Source organism: Desmodus rotundus, chromosome 4, assembly GCF_022682495.2.
Source record: "Desmodus rotundus isolate HL8 chromosome 4, HLdesRot8A.1, whole genome shotgun sequence".
In the NCBI taxonomy this organism is placed as follows: domain Eukaryota; kingdom Metazoa; phylum Chordata; class Mammalia; order Chiroptera; family Phyllostomidae; genus Desmodus; species Desmodus rotundus.
In genome coordinates, this window is record NC_071390.1 from 175,381 (window position 1) to 196,683 (window position 21,303).

At 62.6% G+C, this 21,303-nt stretch overlaps 2 protein-coding genes across 5 annotated transcripts; one reads left to right on the top strand and one right to left on the bottom strand.

Moving 5' to 3' along the window:
• Window positions 1-551: 551 nt before the first annotated feature.
• On the bottom strand, window positions 552-20,588 carry SCART1 (scavenger receptor family member expressed on T cells 1). 4 transcript variants are annotated; one of them, XM_071221126.1, is made up of 13 exons: window positions 20,499-20,588; window positions 7,649-8,757; window positions 6,544-6,840; window positions 5,931-6,239; window positions 5,282-5,587; window positions 4,839-5,156; window positions 4,455-4,769; window positions 3,415-3,729; window positions 2,791-3,243; window positions 2,514-2,549; window positions 1,860-1,994; window positions 1,188-1,394; window positions 552-741 (listed from the first exon to the last, which is right to left on the bottom strand). In XM_071221126.1, the coding sequence occupies exons 2-13, from the start codon at window positions 8,127-8,129 to the stop codon at window positions 599-601; spliced, it is 3,315 nt and encodes a 1,104-aa protein (XP_071077227.1). In that variant the 5' UTR covers window positions 8,130-8,757; window positions 20,499-20,588; the 3' UTR covers window positions 552-598. The 4 variants fall into 4 exon arrangements, with proteins under 4 accessions (XP_071077227.1, XP_071077228.1, XP_045047532.2 ...); XM_071221127.1 differs by lacking the exon at window positions 20,499-20,588 and having other exon boundaries at window positions 7,649-7,966; window positions 8,599-9,130; XM_045191597.3 differs by lacking the exon at window positions 20,499-20,588 and having other exon boundaries at window positions 2,791-3,105; window positions 3,175-3,243; window positions 7,649-9,130.
• On the top strand, window positions 18,012-20,509 carry SPRN (shadow of prion protein). The gene is made up of 2 exons (XM_053923263.2): window positions 18,012-18,090; window positions 18,862-20,509. Exon 2 carries the CDS (start codon window positions 18,878-18,880, stop codon window positions 19,304-19,306), a length of 429 nt encoding a protein of 142 aa, XP_053779238.1. The 5' UTR covers window positions 18,012-18,090; window positions 18,862-18,877; the 3' UTR covers window positions 19,307-20,509.
• Window positions 20,589-21,303: the final 715 nt, after the last annotated feature.

Below are 21,303 nucleotides of genomic sequence, written 5' to 3' on the forward strand. Positions count from 1 at the left end.
GGGGAGGAGGCAGTGCTCAGAGAGCCCCCAGCAGGCCGGCAAGACCAGGAAGGGTGCACGGAGAGGTGGGTGGCAGTCACTGCATCACTGGGAGACCGTCGACGAGGGGCTCGCAGGACTGTTAGGTCTGGTGCCCCCCAGACGCTGACTTGGATGAGTGGACGTCAAGGGAGACTTACTCGTGTGTGGGTGTGGCCATGCGCAGAGCTGCCCCAGAGCCACCCAGCGAAGAGGATACAGAAAAACCTTTCCCAGAGAGGCTGCAGTCAGGGAGGGGCAGGCACAAAGGGCTTGGTGGGGTCATCTGCTCAGGGCAGCCTGAATGCTGGGGATTTGAGCTAAAGACCTGAGCCGGGGGAGGGCCGTCTGCCCATGATGGGAGGGTAGCCGGGGACTGGTTCATAGGGAGCCCCACCCCACACCCGGGCAAGAGACTGTGGGAGAGGACAGCTGAAACACTCAGCACCCACATCAGACCAGAGTGGGGCAGAAAGGGGCCCAGAAACAGGACCTGGGCCACAATGGGCATCTGAGAAATGTTCTGAGATGAATTAACGGATGCACGAAGGAGCTCACAGGGAGTTTAATGACATCCTGTTTAGATATGAGGAAAGTGAAAGTCCCTGGGAGTCTCGCTGGCACCCCCCATGGCCAGCTCACGGTCGCCACGTCCTGGGACAGGGGCCGTTGCGGTCTTCCGCCCCAGCAGGAGCTCTGGGGCCCAGGCTGCAAGGAGCCCACCTGTGTTCAAGGAGAGAGACGAGCGTTGGGCTCCCAGCAGTTCCTCAGACCCCCCAGGACTTCTGGGCTCTGGACTGTCCACACACCCCAAAGCCAGAGGGCCAGACCAGGGATGGACAGTCAGCTGAGGTGAGAGTGAATCGGGGTCACACCTCGCCCCCTCCCACCACCTGCCCAGGCCCCCGTGAAGCTGACTGGGCTCTGCGCCAATGACAGAAACCCAAATAACAGCTACAGTGCCCCTGAACTGCACGCCTGACCATGGGACCACTCCGAAGGGGTAGCAAGGGTCAACGCCCATGCCAGGGACGGGAGTGAGGGTTCCAGACACACACAGAGGGGCTCTCGGGGTCTTTAAATGTAGGTGCTGCTCGGAGCAGAGCCCCGGACATAGGCGCAGTACAGCAGGGCCAGCGCAAAGGACAGCACAGCGCACAGGGGCGCACCCGCCACGCTCCAGGGCGCCCCCTCCTCCTGCTCCTGCTCCTCCTCCTCCTCCTCGAGGCCATGCTGCAGCTCCCAGGCGTCATCATAGTCCTCCTCCAGCACCAGGTCCCGGGGCACACTGGGCCCCTCAACCTTCTCCCCCATGGGGACAGCTCCGATGTCCTCATAAACACCTTCCGAGGGCAGGTTCTCCAACATTCCAGAACCTGTAAAGGCCACACCAGAACCTCTAGTCCTGAAGCTCCCTCTGTCTAAGCGCAGGCTGCCAGGCCCCTGTGGGGTCTCTTAGGCCAGGAGCCTCTGTTCCCCACCGAGACCCACGTCCCCCACACAGAGGCACACTTCCCCGAGCACCCAGGACCAGGTGTGCTGGCCCCAGAGCACGGCTCGCAGAGCTCCTCGGCTACACAGGTGATACAGGAACAGGCACCCTCGAGGCTGTCCCGCCACCACGGCAACCCCAAAACTACGAATCCTCTCATCCAGACCCTCTCAGAAGCAAAGCAGGGCCCAGGGTCCCCTGTCCCCCACAAGTCGTGAGTCTGGGGGGGACTGAGCATGCAGGGCAGGGACCAGGACAGAGAAGGCCTGCAAAGGGCCAGGGTCTCCGAGTGCATCTCTCCCCATCCCCAGGGCCCGGGCCACCCTCACAGGTCTCGCCCACCACCTACCCCTGCAGGCTGCCCTGCGGCACCACCGTGCCCCCAGCAGCAGGGAGACGATGCCCAGGAGGGTACCCAGGATGATGCAGAAGGTCATGGGCAGCATCCCAGCCTTGAAGGCAGGTAGTGAGGTCAGGGGAGGGCCTGGAGGGACAGTGAGGTGGGTCCTTCTTCAGTGCCTGCCTACCCACCGGGGGGATTGTGACCTGGGGCCTGGACCCCTGAGCCTCTAGGGAGGGGGAGGGGCCTTGTGCTGCACCCCCAGAGCTGGCCCAAAGGTCAGATGGCCGAGGGTGAAGGTGAGAGGCACAGCAGGGAGGGGGCAGGAGAGAGCCCACTGGCCTCACTCTGCCTTGGACACAGTGTCCAAGAGGCCACAGTGTCCTGAGGCCAAACCCCCCGTTGCCCAGGGAAAGGCCCCAGAGAAGCAACTGGGCGGCGCCCGGGCCTGCTGTCCCTCCCTCAGCTCTGCACCCAGCTGGCACAAGGATGGAGGGCAGGGTCCCTCTGAGAATGGGTGTCCCTGCACGGTTCTCGCTGGCCTTGACCCCCACCCCTGCACTGGGCTCCAGGGGCCCCTCCATACCACCCCCTTGCAGGGCTCCTCTGGGTCAGAGCCAGACAGGAACACGTGGACCGAGACCTGAGGAGGAGCCCACCTACCCGACACTGGTGGCTGGACCGTGGTCCCCCTGTCACCTGCAGGACAAAGGGGTCGAATCTTGGGGTGAGGAAAAGAGGCAGCCATCGCCCAGAGCAGCCCAGACCGTCCGAGCAGCATCCCAGTCCCATCAGCCCGAGCCTGTCCCATCATCGGACCCCCACCCAGAGGGACCCCGGCAGGGGCAGCCTCAGGGCTGGGCCTGGGGGCGCTCCAGAGGAACCCTCCTGATCCCCTGTCCCCAGCCCCCAACAACCCCCTCGCCTCCAGCCCACTCACGGGAGCAGCGCACGCCCGCATCCTCCTTGTGCCCGCAGTCCACGTGTCCCCAGGGCTCTGCCGGGCAGTCCCGCAGGGACGCCTCGCTGCCCCGGCAGCCCACCTCGTCCAGCCACACAGGCCCTGAGCCTGGACCGAAGGCGGCCCCTGCCAGGGCGCTGATGGCCCTGCCGCAGCCCAGCTGGCGGCACACGACCTCCGCGTCCGCCAGGTCCCAGGAGTCATCGCACACGGTGCCCCAGGAGCCCGAGAGCCAGAGCTCCACGCGGCCGGAGCAGTGGTCCTCGCCCCCTCGCACACGCACCAAGCCCTCCTCTGGAAAGGGGGGCGTGGTCAGCGCAGAGCGGGATTGGGATGCAGAGCCGAAGATAGACAGCGGTGTACCTGGGCAGCTGCCGCTGGGTGGACAGTTGAGAGTCTCCCTGGAGTCCTGCGTCGTTTTCTCGGATGATCCTAGTGGGTTAAAGAGCAGCCGCCTGGAGCGAATGCCCTGAAAAGCTTCAGAAGGAAGCTTGTGGAGCCCAAGGGGCCCCAGGCCCTGCCATGGGTCGCCCCTGAGCACACAGGACAGGGACTGGGGTGTGCCAGCCCCTCCAGCCCCCGCCCCAGGACCACTGGCCCCACCTGAACAGGTGACCCAGGCCTCCTCTCCGCGGGTGCAGGAGTGCGGGTCCCACGGGGCGGAGGGGCACTGCCACAGCATCGAGCTCCGCAGCCTGCGGCACTCAATGCCATCCACCCAGGAGATGCCCAGGTCAGCACGCACAGGCCTGTTCTCCAGCCAGCCCTGGTCCCCACAGCCCAGCTGCCGGCAGACCACGGACAAGGAGGCGTCCCTCAGGGCGTTGCTGCACACTGCACCCCACGAGCCGTTGTAGAGCACGTCCAGCCACCCCGCGCAGAGATGGGGGCCGCCCCGCAGCCTCAGGGCCACTGACTCTAGAAGACGAGCGGAGTTGGGTGGGGGACGTGTCTGCAGGAGGGGGCCCCAGCTGAGATGGAGGCACTCATGGCCAGAACCCTGGAGGCCCAGCATCGGCCCTGCATCCCCACCGGGGTTCACCACAGTGGCAACATCTGAGCAGCATGCCAGCTGCTTGTCTGGAAAACCATCCTTGGAAATTACTTGAAATACAAAAGAATCTATTTGCCTAAGATGATCAGTTTAGCAGTGATTATAATTTTTTTTTTAATTTTTATGAAGGAATCAGCCCACAGCACCACGTTCAGACACAGCACCAGTCCAGGCTGGCCAGTGTCCCCTGACTGTCCCGCCCCGTGACCAGCAGGGTTCCAACCGGGGACGCAGTGCAGAAACGAAAACGCAGCCACCTGTCAGAGTGTCAGCCGGCCCTTCAGACCTGTGCTCTGCGGGCCTGTGAGACCTGGAGACCGCCTGGACCAGCGTCCACGGAGACAGCTGGGTGTGCACCGCGTGTGACGGGGTCCCCGATAATTAAGATGAGCCTAGAGAACCCACGGGCAGGTATGGCTTGTCCTGAAGCATCACCAGGCCCAGAGGACAGGGACGGGCTCTGTCGTGGGCTCTCCACCCCTGGAAGAGTGGGGCCCCCAGAAAAGTGAGTGCTGTGGTGTCACCCTCAGAGACAGCACGACCATGGACACCCAGCCGCCCCTCGAAGGGACCCAGCTACCGGACCGACCTGAGCAGAAGGCGCCGGCATCCTCCTTGTGCGCACAGTCGTGCTGACCCCAGCCCCGCGACGGGCACTGCCACAGCGCTGCCTCGTGGCCCCCGCAGCCAAGCTCATCCATCCAGATGCTCCCGGCGCCCGCCCCGAAGTGAGCGGCCCCCAGGGCACGGAGAGCGTGGCCACAGCCCAGCTGCCGGCAGACCACGTGCGCGTCCTGCAGGTCCCAGCCGTCGTCACACACCGTGCCCCACACACCGGCGTGGAGCACCTCCACACGCCCAGCACAGCGGCCCGGCCCTGCGACCAGCCGCACCCGGTGGCTCCCTGCAGAGAGACGGAGTAAGGGCAGACCCCGCCCCCCAGCAGATGGGGAGACCCCGGGTCCTCACTCACTGGAGCACACGACGCCCACGTCCCGCGAGGCCCCCGAGGACACCAGCAGGGACGCAGACACGTTGCACTGGGTCAGGCGGGTCTCGGTGCCCAAGCAGCGCACACGGCTCAGCCCCACCCTGCCGGCCCCGCGGCCTGGCGCAGGCGCATCATAGGCTCGCTGGGCCTCTCCGCACCCCAGCTGCTGGCACACGACACCTGCACCCTGCAGGTCCCACGCATCGTCCAGGACGCGGCCCCACACGCCGTCCAGAGCCACCTCCACGCGGCCCTCACAGCGGCTCTGGCCGTCCCTCAGCCGCAGGGCATGGAGGAGATCTAGGGCGAGGCAGGACGTGGGGTCAGCGCCAGGGACCGCAGGACTGTAACAGGGAGAGGACCACCACCTCCCACTAAGCGCCCCCCCCCCCCCGCCCCTCTATCTACCCTTCCTCCTGACCCACCTTCGCAGACCACGGTGGCCGCATTTCCTGGGGCACAGGCCGGGGCCCCCAGGGTGCTCACTGGGCAATTCCACAGATAGGGCTCTGTCCCAACACAGTGGAATCTGTCGGGCCAGACGGGAGCGCCCCCATGCCCAAAATGGCCTCCTCGAGGTGTGGCCACCACACCACCGCAGTTGAGCTGGTGGCAGAGGACAGTGGCATCTGCCAAATCCCAGTGGGTGGCACAGAGGGGCGCCCAGACCCCCTCCACCTGAAGCTCCACACGCCCCTCACAGCGGCTGCTGCCGTTGACCAGCCGGAACTCTGAGGTGGGGGGAGAGGGGCGTCAGGCCACCTTTGACCTGAAGACCCAGCAGGGGGCGATTTCCTCCTCTGCCCTGGTGTGGTGGCCACAGAGCTGCAGCCTGGCCCTCACAGCTTGCCCCCCACCGCGGCTCAGCGCTGGCCCACACGGCGCAGGCGCAGCGGAGCCCACACTGCACAGCCCTCCAGGGCCAGACTCCGGCCTCCAGTTCTGTGTCCCTTCTTCTCTCAACCCTCAGAAGGAACGCCCCCTCACAGAACACGACCCCCGACTGCTGGAGGCACCTTTGTGAGCCAGGCTCCAGCCCCCGGGATGAGCCCCAGAGCTCCCCTCCAGCCTCACCTGAGCACCTGAGCCCAGCATCCTGGCTGTGCCCGCACTGGTGCCCGGGCCCCCAAAGGCAGTGGAACAACAGGGACTCGTTGCCCATGCAATGGAAGGCCTCCGTCCACACGGCCCCAGAACCCTGGCCAAAGTGGGCACCCCGGGGCATGGACACAGCCCAGCCACACTGCAGCTCCCGGCACACCACGTGGGCCATGGCCTGGTCCAAGTCGTCATCACAGACGGTGCCCCAGGTCAGGCCACGCCGCACCTCCAGACGCCCAGCACAGGGGTGCTCGCCGCCCACCAGCCGGGCCTCGGTGTGTCCTGGGGGAGGAGACATGTTCTCAGTGAGGGGCAGCTGCTCTCAGGTCAGTGGCTCGTGCTGGAGCCGCTGCCACCCTGTCCCACAGGAGGCTCTGCGTCCAGGCAGCTGGTCTGCCGAGCCCTGGACGGAACTGACAGCCGGAGGCCATCTGCCCTACGTACAGGACAGAGCAGGGGTCCCTGGCTGCTTCCCCAGGGTCAGAGGTTAGGGCCACCTGCTGCATTTCCTCTGAAGCAGAAAGTGGCACCGGTGTCCCATCCGGTACCGGCGAGGAGGAGGGAGCGGGCGGGGAGGCAGCCTCACCTGAGCACACCACCTCCCTGTCCTGCTGGAAGTCACAGCCACTGCGCAGCCGGTTGTTGAGCCTGCAGTTTCGGATGGTCGGTTCGGTGCCCACGCACGTCATGTACTTCTTGCCGCCACCCGCATCTTGGCGGGAAGCCTGCAGCACAGGGCCACAGCCCAGCTCCCGGCAGAACACCGTGGCCTCCTCCTCGTGCAGGCCGCAGAGGCGGTCCACGCCATTCACGTTCCTAATCTCAGGGAGCCCTGAGCAGGGGCTCCGGCCCTTCACCAGCCGGATCTCCCGAAAAGTTCCGTCTGCAAAGCACAGGCCACACTCAAAGGGTGCCCCCCTGCTGGCCCCTCGGTCACCCGGAGGCTGCAGCCTGCCTCCACAGCTGGACACTTCCACACAGGCCTGGTAGCTCCCTCCAAGCCCCCTCCCGGGACCAGGGCTCACAGCCCCAGGGGCGGGCGCTGCCTCTTCTGAGGGTGGGGTGGCTTTCTGACCCAGTGTAACAAAGGGCCTCTTGCTCAGAGGCCTGGGGTGCTGTCAGGCTCTTGACAACTTCAACTGTTTTCGAAGAGGGCGCCTGCCCCTCCACAACCCAAGCAGAGGGCCAGCTTCAGAGGCAGGTGCCATGAGGGGCCTCGGGAGCTCTCAGTCACCTAAGGGACCACAGAGAGCTGAAGACCCTCAAGACAGACCTCCCTGTCATTTGAGTATGAAATCCTGATTGGATACCCACAATGGCCCCTCAAGCCGCCTCAAGTGTCCAAGAGACCAGGCGGTGCCCACCCCAGCCCCCTGTCTGCTTTCCGCTCCTCCTCACTCCGGCGGCTGTTCCGCTGGTGTGTTGGTCACTCCGTCTGTTCCTGGGGAACCTGGCTCTGCACAGCAGGAGTTTGCCGGGCTGTTCACAGTTGCCTCCCCAGCCCCTACATGGTGCCTTGCAAGGACACCCGTGCTGGACAAAGGAAGGGCCCCCAGCACAGGAGGAAGGAACAGCGACGAGAGACTGGACTGTCCTAGGGGGCCAGGCTGGCTCCTGTGCCCGAAAGGAGCCCACTCAGAGAGCCCACAGGCCTGCCGGCCCCCTTGCCCCCCACCCCTGAGCTGACTTACTCGAGCACAGCACAACCACCATCCACTCGTGGGGGCACGGGCTGTGTGTCCATGCCCCAAGGCTGCACTCCCAGAGCGAGGACTCACTGCCCCTGCAGGACACGTTGTGGAGCAAGGCTGGCACCTTCTCTGCGGGCAACGGGACGTACTTGGGGGCGCCCACAGCCCGGCCGCAGCCCAGCTGCCTGCAGACCACAGACGCCTCCGCCAGCGTCCACTCCCGGTTGCACACGTGTCCCCACTGGCCCTCATGGAGGACCTGCACCACTCCATCACATGGGCTGTGCCTGTTCGCCAGCCTCAGGGCACCTGGCCCGCCTGCAGAAGGACCACCAGCCTCAGAGGGGCCGCACCGTCCAGTGCCGGTGGGGGGAGGTAGGGCACTAGCTGAGTGGTGATGGCCTCTGCATTTGTCTGGGGCCACCTCCAAGGCCATGGGAGCTCCCCCCAGCCCCGCCCTGTCCAGGCCTCTGATCCCCATTGTCCCCTCAGCCCCTTGACCCTCCCGCCTTGAGCCCTGGTCCTAAGCTGGTTCAGGAAAATAAAACAGCCGTCCGGGGATGGCCACGTGGGTGGGCCAGGTCATCCCAGGCTGCGCACCTCAGCCTGTCCCCAGGGCTGCCCTCCACACACCTGCCCGGTGTCTGCACCCCTCACCCAGCCAGGGACCCTCTGTGGCCAGCCCACCCCCCACGTCCTGTGGCTTGGGGTCACTGGGACAGATGCAACCACATCCCCTCAGTGCACGCAGGCTCTCGCCCAGTGCACCCCCAGGCTCCGCACCCTGGGGCGGGGGCCCTGCTCAGGGTTGGGACAGGAGTCTCCTGCCCCAGGACACCCCACCCACCTCTGGGCTGAGCAAGGCCCAGACAGCGGGTCACACCTCAGGGTCTGGGCATCTACAGAGCCACTGCTTCCAGAAGGTTCAGTGGATGAAGGAAGAAACTTACCGATGGGGTCTGCCCAGAGAGTGAGGAGAAAGGGCCCGACTCCCAAGGCCCAGAAAGCCACCCTCATGGCCTCAGCCGGCACCTGCTACTCAGCTGGGGCAACGGTGGAGGTGGTGGGCCAGAGTCAAACCCTCAGAAGCAGGAGCTGCCCACAGCCTCCTGGAACCAAAGGAGACTCGAGAGCCTCTGCAGAGCACACCAGGGGCCCCACTCTCGTCCGTCTGCGAGCACAGCAGCCAACGGGCTCCCCAGTGCCGCCCCAGTGCTGCCCCACATGTGCAGGGGCTCCAGGCTGGGGCTTCCGCTCACGCTGACAAACTGCTGACGGGGCTGCTGCCTCAGAGCCACGAGCAGGCAGGTGGGCTGACCTGCCCTCCTGAGGCAGCCCTGAAACCCAGCCCAGCCCGGCCGGCCCACCCACGGGGGTGAGGGCTTGATCCCTGGTCAGGGCGCGTTCAGGAATCAAACACCAAGCACACGAACACGAGGAAGACGAGTCGGTTTCTCTCCTCTCCCCCTTCCTGTCTCTCACAAAAAGTAAAAATAACACCAAGCCTAGTGGCTTCCCCCCCCCCCCCCCCCGCCCCACAGACAGTGACAGAGTGACACCAGACATCCTGCGGACCAGCGGGGACTGAGCAGGAGTCCTGCAGCTCTGGAGGAGTGAGACAGGCCAGGACAGTATTGCGAGGGCTTCGAAAACTAAACTGTCACTGGACCCAAAGTCCACAAAGAAGGCCACAACCTCTACCCTAAGCGGCCGAAATGGGGGGCCGCCTGCTGAAACAGAACATGTTAGAAGAACTGAGAGTCCCCTGACATCATGACCATCCAGGGTCCAAGGGGAATCTCCCATCAGACGGAGCTGGTTCATCCATGTGGACCATCAGCTCGATGGTCAGACAACAACGCCGACGCCGGGCTGAACGAGCCGCCGGGACTCGTGCACGGCTTTCAGCGCGGCGTTCACTGACTCCACACGGGCCTTCTGAAGCAAATGGAAGAAACAGAGAATTGCAGCAAATACACAGAAGTTGCACCGCGAGCCTATGGCGGGCATGCGGAGAACCCGGGGTCCCCACACACTGCCAGTGGGGCTGGAGGTGCCCTGCACCCACACTCCTCCTCCCGGGCTCACAGTGAAGAAGCGAAAGGTCGTGTCCACACAAGACCTGCTCGTGGCAGCCTCATCCGTAACAACCAGAGCAATCGACAGACAAGTACGCCCTGTCCACCCGTGCCACGGGGTGCCGTCCGCCCACCGAGAGGGACGGGGTCTGGACCCAGGTCGCCACGGTGCAAACCTTGAGGGCGTGACGCTGAGTGAGAGAAGCGAGACACAAAAGACCAGAAGCACGACCCCATTTATGTGAAGCGTCCTGAACAGGCAAATCCAAGACACAGGCCGCGGGTTTGCGGTTGCCGGGGCTGGAAGGAGGCAGGTGTGGACAGGGACCGCGAACAAGCACAGAGGGTCCTCTGGGGGCGCTGAAATATTCTGAAGTGAGCCAGTGGTGGTTGCTGCGTAATTCTGAATACGCTAAAAACCACTGGATCAAACAACCGTGAAGGATGCATTTGTGGTACAGGAAGCAGCCCAATAAAGCTGTTACTATTTTTTAAAGAACCAAATGGATATTACAGAGCTGAACACACAAAACCTGAAAATGGCTTTAATTCACAGGACAGACTCAGTGGTACAGTGGAAATGCCAAAAACGGCGAACTTGAATTTACTTACTGTGAACACAGGAAATTTTAAAAACTGACAGAGCAGCAGAGGCCTCGGGGACAGCCGTGGAAGATCTTGTGGTCTCACTGGGCAGGAGAAGACAGTGTGGAGCAGAAAAACAATTTGGGGGGGAAAAAAGATGCCTCCCAACTTCCCGAATTTGGTGGAAGATGTAAACTTACAGATTCAGGAAGTTGAGCAGACCCCACCCAGAAGAAACCCAAAGAGATTCACATTGAAACCATCATAATTAAACTTTTGAAAACTAGAAACAAAGGGGGAAAATCCTAAAAACAGCCAGAGAAAAATGACGCATCGTCTACACAGGAGAACCAATGTGCGTGGCTATGCATTTCTCATCGGTGTGCAGGCCGGAGGCCGGAACGCGGGCTCAAGGGACAAAGGATGTCGGAGCCCTCGTCCTGAGTCAGGACACTGCCCACCGACAGGGAGGGGAACAAAGACACCCTCCCCCTACTGAAGGAGAACTGGGAGAATTGGTCGCTGACAGACACACCGTAAAGTAAAGTAACGTAATGGTGGAAGAAAATGCTAGCAGGGAGGTAGGGCTCCCAGAAAGGAAGGGAGGGGCGCTGGCGAGGAGAAAGGGGGACCCTCGAGCACTGCTGGTGGGAACGCAGACAGGTGCAGCCCCTGTGGAAAGCAGTGTGGAGACACCTCAAACAATTACGAATGGAAACGCTGCCTTAGGACCCAGCGGCTACACTTGTGGGGATTTATCCTAAGATTCCCGAAACACTGAATCAAAAGGACACCGCGCCCGTGTTCACGGCAGTGTTACCTCCAACCGCCAAGCGATGGGCACAGCCCAAGTGCCCATCGACGAGGACGAGATGTACTTACACTCGGCTGTAAAAAGGGATGAAATCTTACCATTTGCAACGGCATGGATGGAACTAGAGGGCATTGTGCTCACTGACATATGCCAGCCAGGGAAACACAGACACCACCTGCAAGTGACAGTGACCCCTCCTGCCCCGGGAACCCCGGCCCAGGGCCTGCAGAGCCGGCACCGTGCACAAAGCACACCAATGCCACCCAGGCTGGCTTTTCTCCAGTGCAAAGTCGGCTTCACATTAACGTCTAACATTAATTTGTGACATTAAAATACCAAGGGAGAAAAATCATGTTATCATCTTAAGAGATGCAAAGGATTTATATAAATGTCAATACTCACTTATGATAATAGTCTTTGCAAAGTAGAAATGGCAGAGAACTTCCTTAATCTGATAACAAATATCATCAAAACCTCACCCACAGCAAACGTCCTACTTTCTGAAATCGGAAACAGCCCGGGGCCCACTCTCACTGGGACGAAGCCCTGCGGTCTTCACCAGGACGGCAAGCCAGGAGTGGCGAGGTCAGAGGGCCCCATAACCCATGGACAATGCCCCTGGGAGTGAAAAAATCCGGAAGAATCTACACAGAAGTTAGTGAAAATTCAAAAGGAAGTTTAGCAAGCTTACTGGACACAGTCAATAAATGAGAGTCACTTGTTTTTCTACACACAGGCAATAAATAGAAAATGAATTCTTTTAAACAGCTAGCTATTTAAAAAGCAACAAAAATATTACGTATCTAGGAATAACGTAACAAAAGCTGTGGAAGACCTTCATGCGGAAAACAGAGGCATTGGCAGGAGGTTCGGGAAACAGGAATGCGCTGCAGTGTGTGGGCTGGAAGGCTCCTTGGGCAGAGCTGGAACGCTCCTTGGGCAGAGCTGGGAGCCGTTGGAGCCGGGGCCTGGGACTGACGAGGTGACTCCTAGGTTCACACGGCAGTGGGCGGGACAGCCATCCACGTCTATACAACAGGACCGGAAGCCCCACGGGGGTTAACGCGTGTGGTTGAAGCGTCTTGGCTGGGAGTGTGGAATGGAAGGATGGCAGGGACCACGTCACAGGCCACAGGAGATTGGGGGTGCCCTGCCCAGCAGGTGCGAGCAGGGGTCAAGGGGTGGGGATGCGCCCATGGGGCAGAGCGCGTGGGGCTCCTTCCCTCTCGTTTATAGGACAGGCGGCGAGAGCCTGTTTCCAGGCTGCTGTTAGAAGCCAGGAGCAGGAGATGGGGAACGGGAAGGGTCCTCAGGGGGTGGGCAGGAGGGCCCCTGGAGGAGGGCACAGAAAGATAAGGTCCCTGCAGAAAAGGCAGGAAGTGGTGCCCCCGCCCTGGCTCATGGTCAGAGAAGGGATGCAGCTCAGAGAGCCTGTGGTGGGGCCGACCAGCGGGGGGTCCTGCTGCAGGGCAGGGGGGTGTGCCCTGCAGGTTCTGGGGGACACCGTCACTGGGGGTGGGGGCAGGGTGGCAGTCCCAGGTCTTGGGTGCTCACAGAGGAGACGAGGGGTCCTGTGGGGGTGACTTGGGAAATGGCAGGACCTTTATCTCTGCACCTGGACCTGGAAGGGAAGCTGAGGCAATGGGGGCCAGGTCCGTGGGGGGAGGCTGAGGTGGTTGGGGGAGCAGGACCTCCAGAAACAGGAGGCCAGGGAGCCAGCACCTCCGTCAGCAGGACTGTCCAGGAAGCTGGGTTCCCAGGAGGAACATTGACCACCAACCACGTGACAAAGTCGGCAACATAAGCAGAGAAGCCCCAGCAGCCTGAGACACGGTGCCCAGGCACAGCCTGGGGAGGGCCACCACCCGCACACAGGGCCAGTGCCGGGCTCCTGGGGGCCGCAGGGGTGAGGAGACTTGCCGAGAGCGGCGTCCCCTCGAAGGCTCTGGTTACCCCTCTGTAAGCTGCCTGGTGGGCACAGCCAAGTGTGGCCATGGCTGTGGACAGAGGCCCGGGCCAGCCTTGTAGAGCCTGCAGGCACCATCAGCACTGAGTGAGGCAGCCCTGCCCTTTGCAGGGAAACACCAGACGCCAGGACATCAGGTGGCTGCACCTCCTTTAGCCCCTGCCCAGGTCAGATTTGGTAGGAGGACAGGAGAGAGACTGCTTCAGCCTCTCTCCCTGCCCACCTGCCCAGCTGCCTCGGCCCAGCTCTGGGAGGGTGGACACCTAGCCCCCAATACACTACTGTGTGTTTGAAATTAATGGTCTCCCTTGAGCTGAACCCTGCAGTGAATTTGTCACCCTCACTAATCGGGGTCCTCCTCACCACCCCCGCCAAGAGGTTGCTCAGCCTCTGCAGCTCTCCACCCCCCCTTCTGTTTGATGGGGCCCCAGGGAAGGCGCACTTGTATCTCCCACACTTCAGACTCCTCCCGTCGAGCTGGCTGGAGTCTCTGTAAACTGCACCTGACTCTGGGCACCACGAGGCTTATGAACGACTCCCAGTTGCCTGAAACACAAACTCTCTCTCAGAAACAGGGCTCAGAATAGAAGACATTCCCTCCGGTGGAGCCGTTCAGGGTTCAGGGATGAGGCAGAAGCAGATGCTTGGCCGTAGCGGGCAGCGTGGGCAGCTGGGCTGGGTGGAGACTGGCAGCGGAGCAGACCTGCCATTAGACCTCAGCCCCTCGAAGGTGGAAGCTACTGCCCAGAGGCTCCTTCAGGACCCCCGGTGACACGCATCCAGACTGAGTTTCCCAGGCAGGAAGATGGGTCACGGGGCAGAAGCCCAGGGTGCTCAGCACCATGGCTGCGGGTGAAGGGCTGCTGCCTCCCGCCCCATACCTGCCCGGGGAGGCTGCACCGAGCTGCAGCCTGTGGGCCTGGAGCTGCTCCCTCCGAGTCCCCCTGGGTGAGCACGGGAGTGTTGCGTCTGCTGACGAGAGGGACAGCCCCACCTTTCCCCCGGCTGACAAGGAATGACTGAAAAAGTCCAAAAGTCCCAGACATCTCACCCTCCAGGACTCCCCACAGACGGCCACATCGATGGCCGCTGTCACCAGACATGAGGTCACCCCGGCATTACCTCCTCGTGCTCCCACAGAGCCGAGCGCGCCCTCCTTCCTGGGCCTTCCCACCAAACTTGAGACTCCCTGCAGGTTCACCACACGCATTTCCTGGCTCCTGGGCGAGGTGTCCGTGCCACTCACCTTCTGGGAAGGGGCTCCCAGCAGCCCCCCAGCCTCCTTGGTGGCTGCTCGGCGGGTCTCCCGGGCTGGTGCCCAAGCTCCCCATCCCTCAACACCAGACAGCGGACCCAGGCTTGCCACCCAGGCCTGCGACCTCCACGATGACCTCCTCTGATGGGTGCCGCCATCCAGGCTCCCCCTGCAGTCCAGCCCTCATCCTGCTGCCTGCTCGCAGTCTCCACACGGATATCTCCTCCCCTCACCCTCGCCCTCGCCCTCGCCCACGACAGGAGCCCAGGGCCAAACTCTGAAACCCCCACACACCTGCTCTGCCCACAGCTTTCCCACCCTGCGAGTGGTACCTGCCCTTCCACGGCAACTCCCTGGACCACCTTCGTCCAACCGCATGCCACCCCCGCCTGCCACTGGGGTGAGAGTGAGGGCCGTCCTTCGAGCCCCCTGCAGGATCTTGTCTGCACAGCTGCCCGACCCGTCCTTCCAGATACAGCTGGACCCCACCACCCTCCACCCCTCACCCCCGAGGCGCACATCCCACCCCGAGTACAGCCGGGGCTCATCCTCACCTGCAAGGCCCTGCACACCCGGGTCCCATCCATACTGCCATCACCCCCTCTGACTCCCCAGCCACCTCACTTCCGACATGCAGGCTCCCAGCTGTTCCTCAAACACCCTGGAAATGCCCCCGCCCCGTGGGGAGAAGCACATCGGGGAGAGTAAGAAGTTGTAAAAGTTGGAAGAAAAAGAGGAGTGGGTGGGTGGATGTCTGGGCAGATGGGTGGGTGGGTAATCAGGCTGGTGAGCGAGCGATGAGACCTTAGGCTATAAAACCTCTAGAAGAAAATATAAGGAGAAAGCCTTTGTGACCTCGAGACAGCAAAGTCTTCTCAGATACAACTCCAAGTGCACAGCCCAGAAGGGAAACAAGGACAGAACGGACTCTGTCAAATGAAGATTATCTGATCCTCAAAAGACACTGTTAATAAAATAAAACACAAGTCATGACTGAGAAAAAACACAAGTCCAATACCTGATGTAAGATTCGTATTCAGAATTTTAAAAATTCTCAAAATTCAATAAGAAAAATCAACCAAAAAAGCAAACGCATGAAAGACTTGAACAGCCATTTCACCAAAGAGTGGGTAGTGAGCACGAGAAAAGATGTTCGACATCACCGGTCAGCAGGAGATGCAAATTCTGTCTCCCCACCGAGGGCAAGCTACCGACTTCGGAGAGAGGGGAAGGGAAGGAGAGAAAGGGAGAGAAACACCGACACAAGAGAGAAGGGACAATCGGCTGCCCCTCACGTGCCTGCAGCTGGGACCGAACTCCCACCCTAGACACCTGCCCTGACCCACGCGTGACCTTTCGGTTTACAGGACGATGCCCAGCCCCCTTAGCCACACCGGCCAGGGCAGAAAATGCAAATTTAAGCCACAAAAAGATGCCACTACACACACTTCAAATACCATTTTTAACAACTGTCAACACCCAGTGCCAACTGGAACAGCAGCTTTGGGAAATATGTAACAGCTTCTTATAAAGTTAAACATACACGTACCACGTAACCCAGGGCTCACATTCCACAATAAAACTCCAGGCGAGTGTTTAGAGTGACTCAATGCATAATCGACAAACCCTGGAAACAACCCAAAGGTCCCTCAGCGGGGGTGGGGGTAACCCGTGGTCTCTCCATGCAGTGGAGTGCTGTTGTGCCAGCCTTGGGGGAGGGGAGGGGCCGGCCAATCCGACACGTTCGAACCCCAAACGCTAAGTGAAGGGGGCCAGGCTCCAACGACACATCCTGTTTTCAAACTGTGCATAAGCTGTTCTGGGAAAGTCAACTCTACAAGGACTTTGACGGGGAGAAGGTTTACCGTGGGGAGTAATAACGCAGCTCTTCGTTTTCACCGTGGTGGCCCGGCGGGGAGGGCCAGGAGCCACTCTGCCAAGAGCCTGGCGATGGAGTTCGTCCTGCTGGGCTTCCTGGAGCTGCGCCACTCTTGAGGGCTGCTGCTCGAGTCACTGCTCCCTGTCCACATGGTGACCATCCTGGAGAACCGGGTCATCGTGGTGGCCACCCCAGCCTGCTTCTTCCCAGCCAATGTGTGGTTCTGGGGACTCTGGACCTCAGTCACCATCCGCAAGCCACTTGCTGACCTCCTGGCACCGGCCAGGACTGGCCCCTTCTCCAAAATCCTCACCCAGGTGTTCCTCTTTGTCTGGCTTGACTCCTCCAAGCACTTCCCCTGGCGTCCCCCTTCCCCACTGGCCACCATGGCCTGTGACCAGTACCTGGCCACCTGTGGCCCCGCATTACCGGGCCATCATGGACTCAAGGCTCCGCCTGCACCTGGCTCTTGGTGCCTGGGTGGGTGACTTCCTGGCCTCCTTCGTGCCCACGGCTCTCATCTCCTGCCTCAGGTTCCTGCTACACTGCCCCAGTCCCCATGATGGGGGCTGCCCCCTCCATTCAGGTGGGTGCCCTCCTCCCACCTCCTAGCCCAGAAACGGATGATCATCTCCCGTGGGCCCCCTCCGCTCTCCTTGCTAACTTCCTTCCTGTGATTCCCATCAGGTCTCAGAAGAGAAAGGAGCTGGAGATGCCTACAGCCAGCAGCCCTTACTGACCAGGGGTTCAAAGCACATTGTCGTCCCACCTCCCCAAGGCAGGCTGAGATGCAAGCAGCATCCTTGCCCATCCTTAACAGTAGTTACAACGTAACAGAGTAAGTGTGGTCTTATTCCAGCAGCGTTTCCTTCTGAATTATCCAGGAAGTTAGAAGACATTTATTATAGGTGAGAACTGATTCACCTATTCATCACATACTGGCCGGGCGCTCCCATGTAGCCGGCTGAGCTCTGGAAAGGTCTCAAAGGTAGGCAGGAGCCACAGCAGAGGCGTCTGGCCAGGAGATGCCTCCAGCCCAGGTGGCATTTGAAACCAGAGGTAGTGAGACTGCCCAGGGGCTTGTGTGGAGAGGCGGTTCTGAACCTTTGGGGCCAGGAGGAGGGAGGAACCTCCGCCCACTCCTGAAGCCCCAGGCCCAGCAGCTGGGCTGAAACCCTGCTGTCCAAGGTGGGACTGGAAGGGGGCCAGGCATCAAGACAGCACAGTCCTGGGAAGGGTCCTGGGTCCCCCCAGGTGGTGGTGGGGAAGGCCTGCTGGCTTGGGCAGCTGGTTACAGGTGGCCTTGCCACCGAGAGGCCACAACCCCTTTGCCAGACCTGGGCAGCGGTGGCGGCCTTGCGGCCACTGTTGGAGCTGCACAGCAGGACCTGGAGCTGGGGGTGTGCAGGCTTGTGTGGCCCCTGCACCTGGGATGCCCCCCACACCCACAGAGAGGAAGATGAGGAATGTGGGGACAGGTGAAGTAAGGACAGAATCGGGCACAGTGCCCAGCAGGGACTGGAGACGGAGATGTGTGGAGATGCCGGACACCTGGGGGCTGCTGAGGGAAGTGGGGGGTGGGTAAGTGGGCGGCGGGAGTGCAGCGAGGGTGGCGGTGCTGGAAAGAGAACGGGCCACACCACGAGCTCCTGCAACTGCCTTTATCCCCCTCCCTTCCCGGCTCCCGAGGGACGAGCCTCAGAGTCTGCCCGCCCCCAATTCTAGGGCGGAGGCCTCGCGCAGGATCCGGGCTGCGCGGCTCCGCGCTCGGGCAGAGGGTCTCACCACAGCCGGCGTCTTTCCCCTCGGCTGCAGCCCTTGGAGCGGCCACTCAGGCCTGTGGTTCTGACCAAGGCCGGTGGAGGGTAAGGCAGGGCGGCAGGATCCAGGCGCGGGCCTGGGGCGGGGGATGGAGGCTCCACGAGGGGCTCGGAGGGACCGGGAGGGTCAAGCAGCCACCCGGATGCTCGCTGCTCCCGAAACCGGGCCTGCGTCCTGGCGGGGTCCCTCTCTCCCGTCCCAGCAGGGGGCAGGTGGGTCCGTCCCCTAGGTCCCTGCCTGCGAGGGTGGAGTCTGCACCGAGTCCCCAGCCACGCGTTCCCCCCCATTCTGGCCCCCCGCGCCTGATGCGTGCCGCCCGGAAGGGTCTGGGAGGGCTGGGCAAAGGAACGCCGCGGTCCTTTCTCTGGATCTGGGCCTTCGGGAGCCCTCGTCCACTGAGACTACACGGCCTCCAAACGCAACCCCCACCCCAGCGCGTGGGTCCTTCCAGAGCCACCCAGGACAGGGAGCCCACTCTGGCCTCACACGCAGGGCGCTCACCACCCCCGGCTCTGCCCCCCTCCAGCCCCGGGCACAAGGAACTCCCCTCTCGGGTGAATCTCTCGGGCCCCACCCGCCCCCACCCGCCCCTTCCCAGTCACTGAACGAGACCCCAGTCACTGAACGAGACCCCCGCCCCGGGCCCGAGTCCCCAGTCCGCAGGCCTTCACATCCCTCATGCAGCCTGCCCAGGCGCGGGGGAGGGCGGGGGTCCTCTCACGGACCAAGCCCCAGCCCCGGGCCCTCAGCCCTGTCCCCAGGCGCAGCGCCCCGGGTCCTCGGAAGCTCAGGCCCTTTCCTCTGTCCTCCCCCAGGTTTTGCCCCGTGAACATGAACTGGATGGCAGCGACCTGCTGGGCTCTGCTGCTAGCAGCCACCTTCCTGTGCGACAGCGGCGAGACCAAGGGCGGCCGCGGAGGGGCTCGCGGTAGCGCCCGGGGAGGGCTGCGCGGGGGCGCGCGCGGGGTCCCCAGGGCGCGTGTGAGGCCAGCGCCCCGCTACTCGGGCTCCTCCCTGCGCATGGGGGCGGCGGGGGCAGCGGCTGGGGCCGCTGCGGGCCTGGCTGCGGGCTCGGCCGGGAGGAGGGTCCTGGGTCCCTGGGAGAGCGGCCTGGAGGACGAGGACGCGGCACCCGAAGGCAACAGGACAGGCGTCTACAGCTACAGGGCCTGGACGTCGGGCGCGGGGCCCACGTGTGGCCTGCGCCTCTGCCTGCTGCTGGGAGGCGCTCTCAGCGCCCTAGGGCTGCTGCAGCCCTAGGTCCGGCCGGGCTCGGGGCGGATCGGCCCCCGGCCCACGCGGTCCCCGAGCCCGCAGAGGCTGCCTGAGTGGTTCTGCCAGGACCAGCAGGCGCGGCTGCTACTTACCGTGACCCGGGCACCACCTCCTGCTCACTGTCCTGCCCAAGTCCCTCCCCCAGCCTCCCCACTCCCACCTGACCCAGGGCCCAAGAGCCCATCAGGTCCAGGATGCCCACTCCACACTCACCGGTTAGGGTCCCCCCAGCCAAGCAGGCAGTGCCCTGTGCTCCCTGTACCACCCAGGGAGGGCTCCAGGGCTGCCCCAGAGACAGGTGCCAAGACCAGATGGTTCAGGCCACTCCATCTCCTCTGAACACACCCTGGACACTTGGGTGTGGGCGGTGCTGACCACTGGGCAGAGGCACAGGCTGCCAGAATGGACCAGAGGCATCAAGGGTGTGGGGGAGGGAGGTTTTGCTCACAGCTGCCATGTGGAGAGTGTCTGGTGCCGATGGCGTCTGTGGACCTCGGAGCCCAGAAACGCAGCCCAGCTGTGGTTCTGCGGACCGTTTCCCAGGAACGCACCCCTGCCCCAGGCCCTGGCTGTGTCCCCACTTGGTGCAGACACTCCGTGGGACCCACTGCCAGCGACTGCCGTGGAGCCACAATGCTCTGGCTTGAAACAAGTCACTTAACTCTTCTTGGGACCTACTTGGGAAAAACCAACATTCTGTCTGAACTTGGAGTTTCCATTTCCAGCGTCCTGGCCTGTGCTCCACACTGCAACTGCCGCTCCCACTTGGGGGCCCCCACCCCAGCCCAGCGGCCGCAGTCCTGGCAGACAGGCAGCAGCACCCCAGTGGGACGTGCCCCGCAGGAGGCAAGGCTGTGGTGTGAATGGAGGAGGCTGGGGGCCTGGCCAGACCCAGGACCCACAGGACTGCAGGCAGGTGGCTGGAGGAAGGCGCAGGCGGCGGGCCCAGCACCCAGCACAGGGCCAGGAGGGCATCGCCTGGCAGGAGGAAGCACCAGGAACGGAGCCCCTCCAACTCCCCCTGGGGTGTCTGAACACCACGGGGTTTGCCTATGACACCCAACACCCCTACGTACAGGGCCAGCCCTCAGCCTACTGGGCGGCCAACAGCCCATCTCCCTTCGCCTGTTAGGGGCTCAGCTCTTCACCACACCCTCTGGCTCTCATTCCACCTTACCCTGTGACAGGGCAGCTTCCCAGGCCTGGCTCCTTGGGACTTCGCCTCCTTGGTGCTCCGCAGGAACCTCCGAGAATGCACCCTCGCTCCCCGGACCACAGGGCCCTTGGACTCGGCTGATGGACAGCAGGGCTGAGACCAGCTCCTGACAGGAGCCTGCCCTCTGCTCTCCCTCTGGGGGTGCTGGTCAGGGGAGGGTCTCTCCAGGCTCTCCAAGGCCTCGGGACCAGGCGCTTTCCTCCTAAGACAGGAGTGCGAAGCCGCAGGATGAAGCTCCCGCAGCCTCCTGTATCCACACTGCCATATTCTTGGGTGCACAGAGCCCAGCTGCCTCTCCTGTTCCAGGTGAAGGTTGATGTTACCGAGGACAGTGAGCGTGGCCAAACCTGCCCGGGAGCTGCAGAGGCAGTGTGACCCCCTGCCGCTCTATTTGCAGGTGGCAGGGGGGTCAAGTCCTGCACAGGGAGGCCTGCGGGCGCGAGCACGTGGGCCCCGCCTGGCTGCACTTGGCCACTCGGGTGCCCCCCCCACCCCATGACTGGCTGTGTGGCTCAACCATTGGCCTGCTCTAGGAGCAAGGGGACACCACCTCCAAGTCAAGAGTTCATGTCACCCGATACTGGGTGTGCGGCTGGCATGTAGCACAGCCCTGAACCTTTGAGTCCCCATGCCCCGCCACCCCCCACTGGTGCTCACAGTTCAGACAGGAGGCAGGGATGCTCAGGGCAGGTCACCTCAGGGTGGTCAGTTCACGGGGGGTGGGGAAGCCACACGGCAGCCGGACCTAGAGGGATGCCTGCAGGAA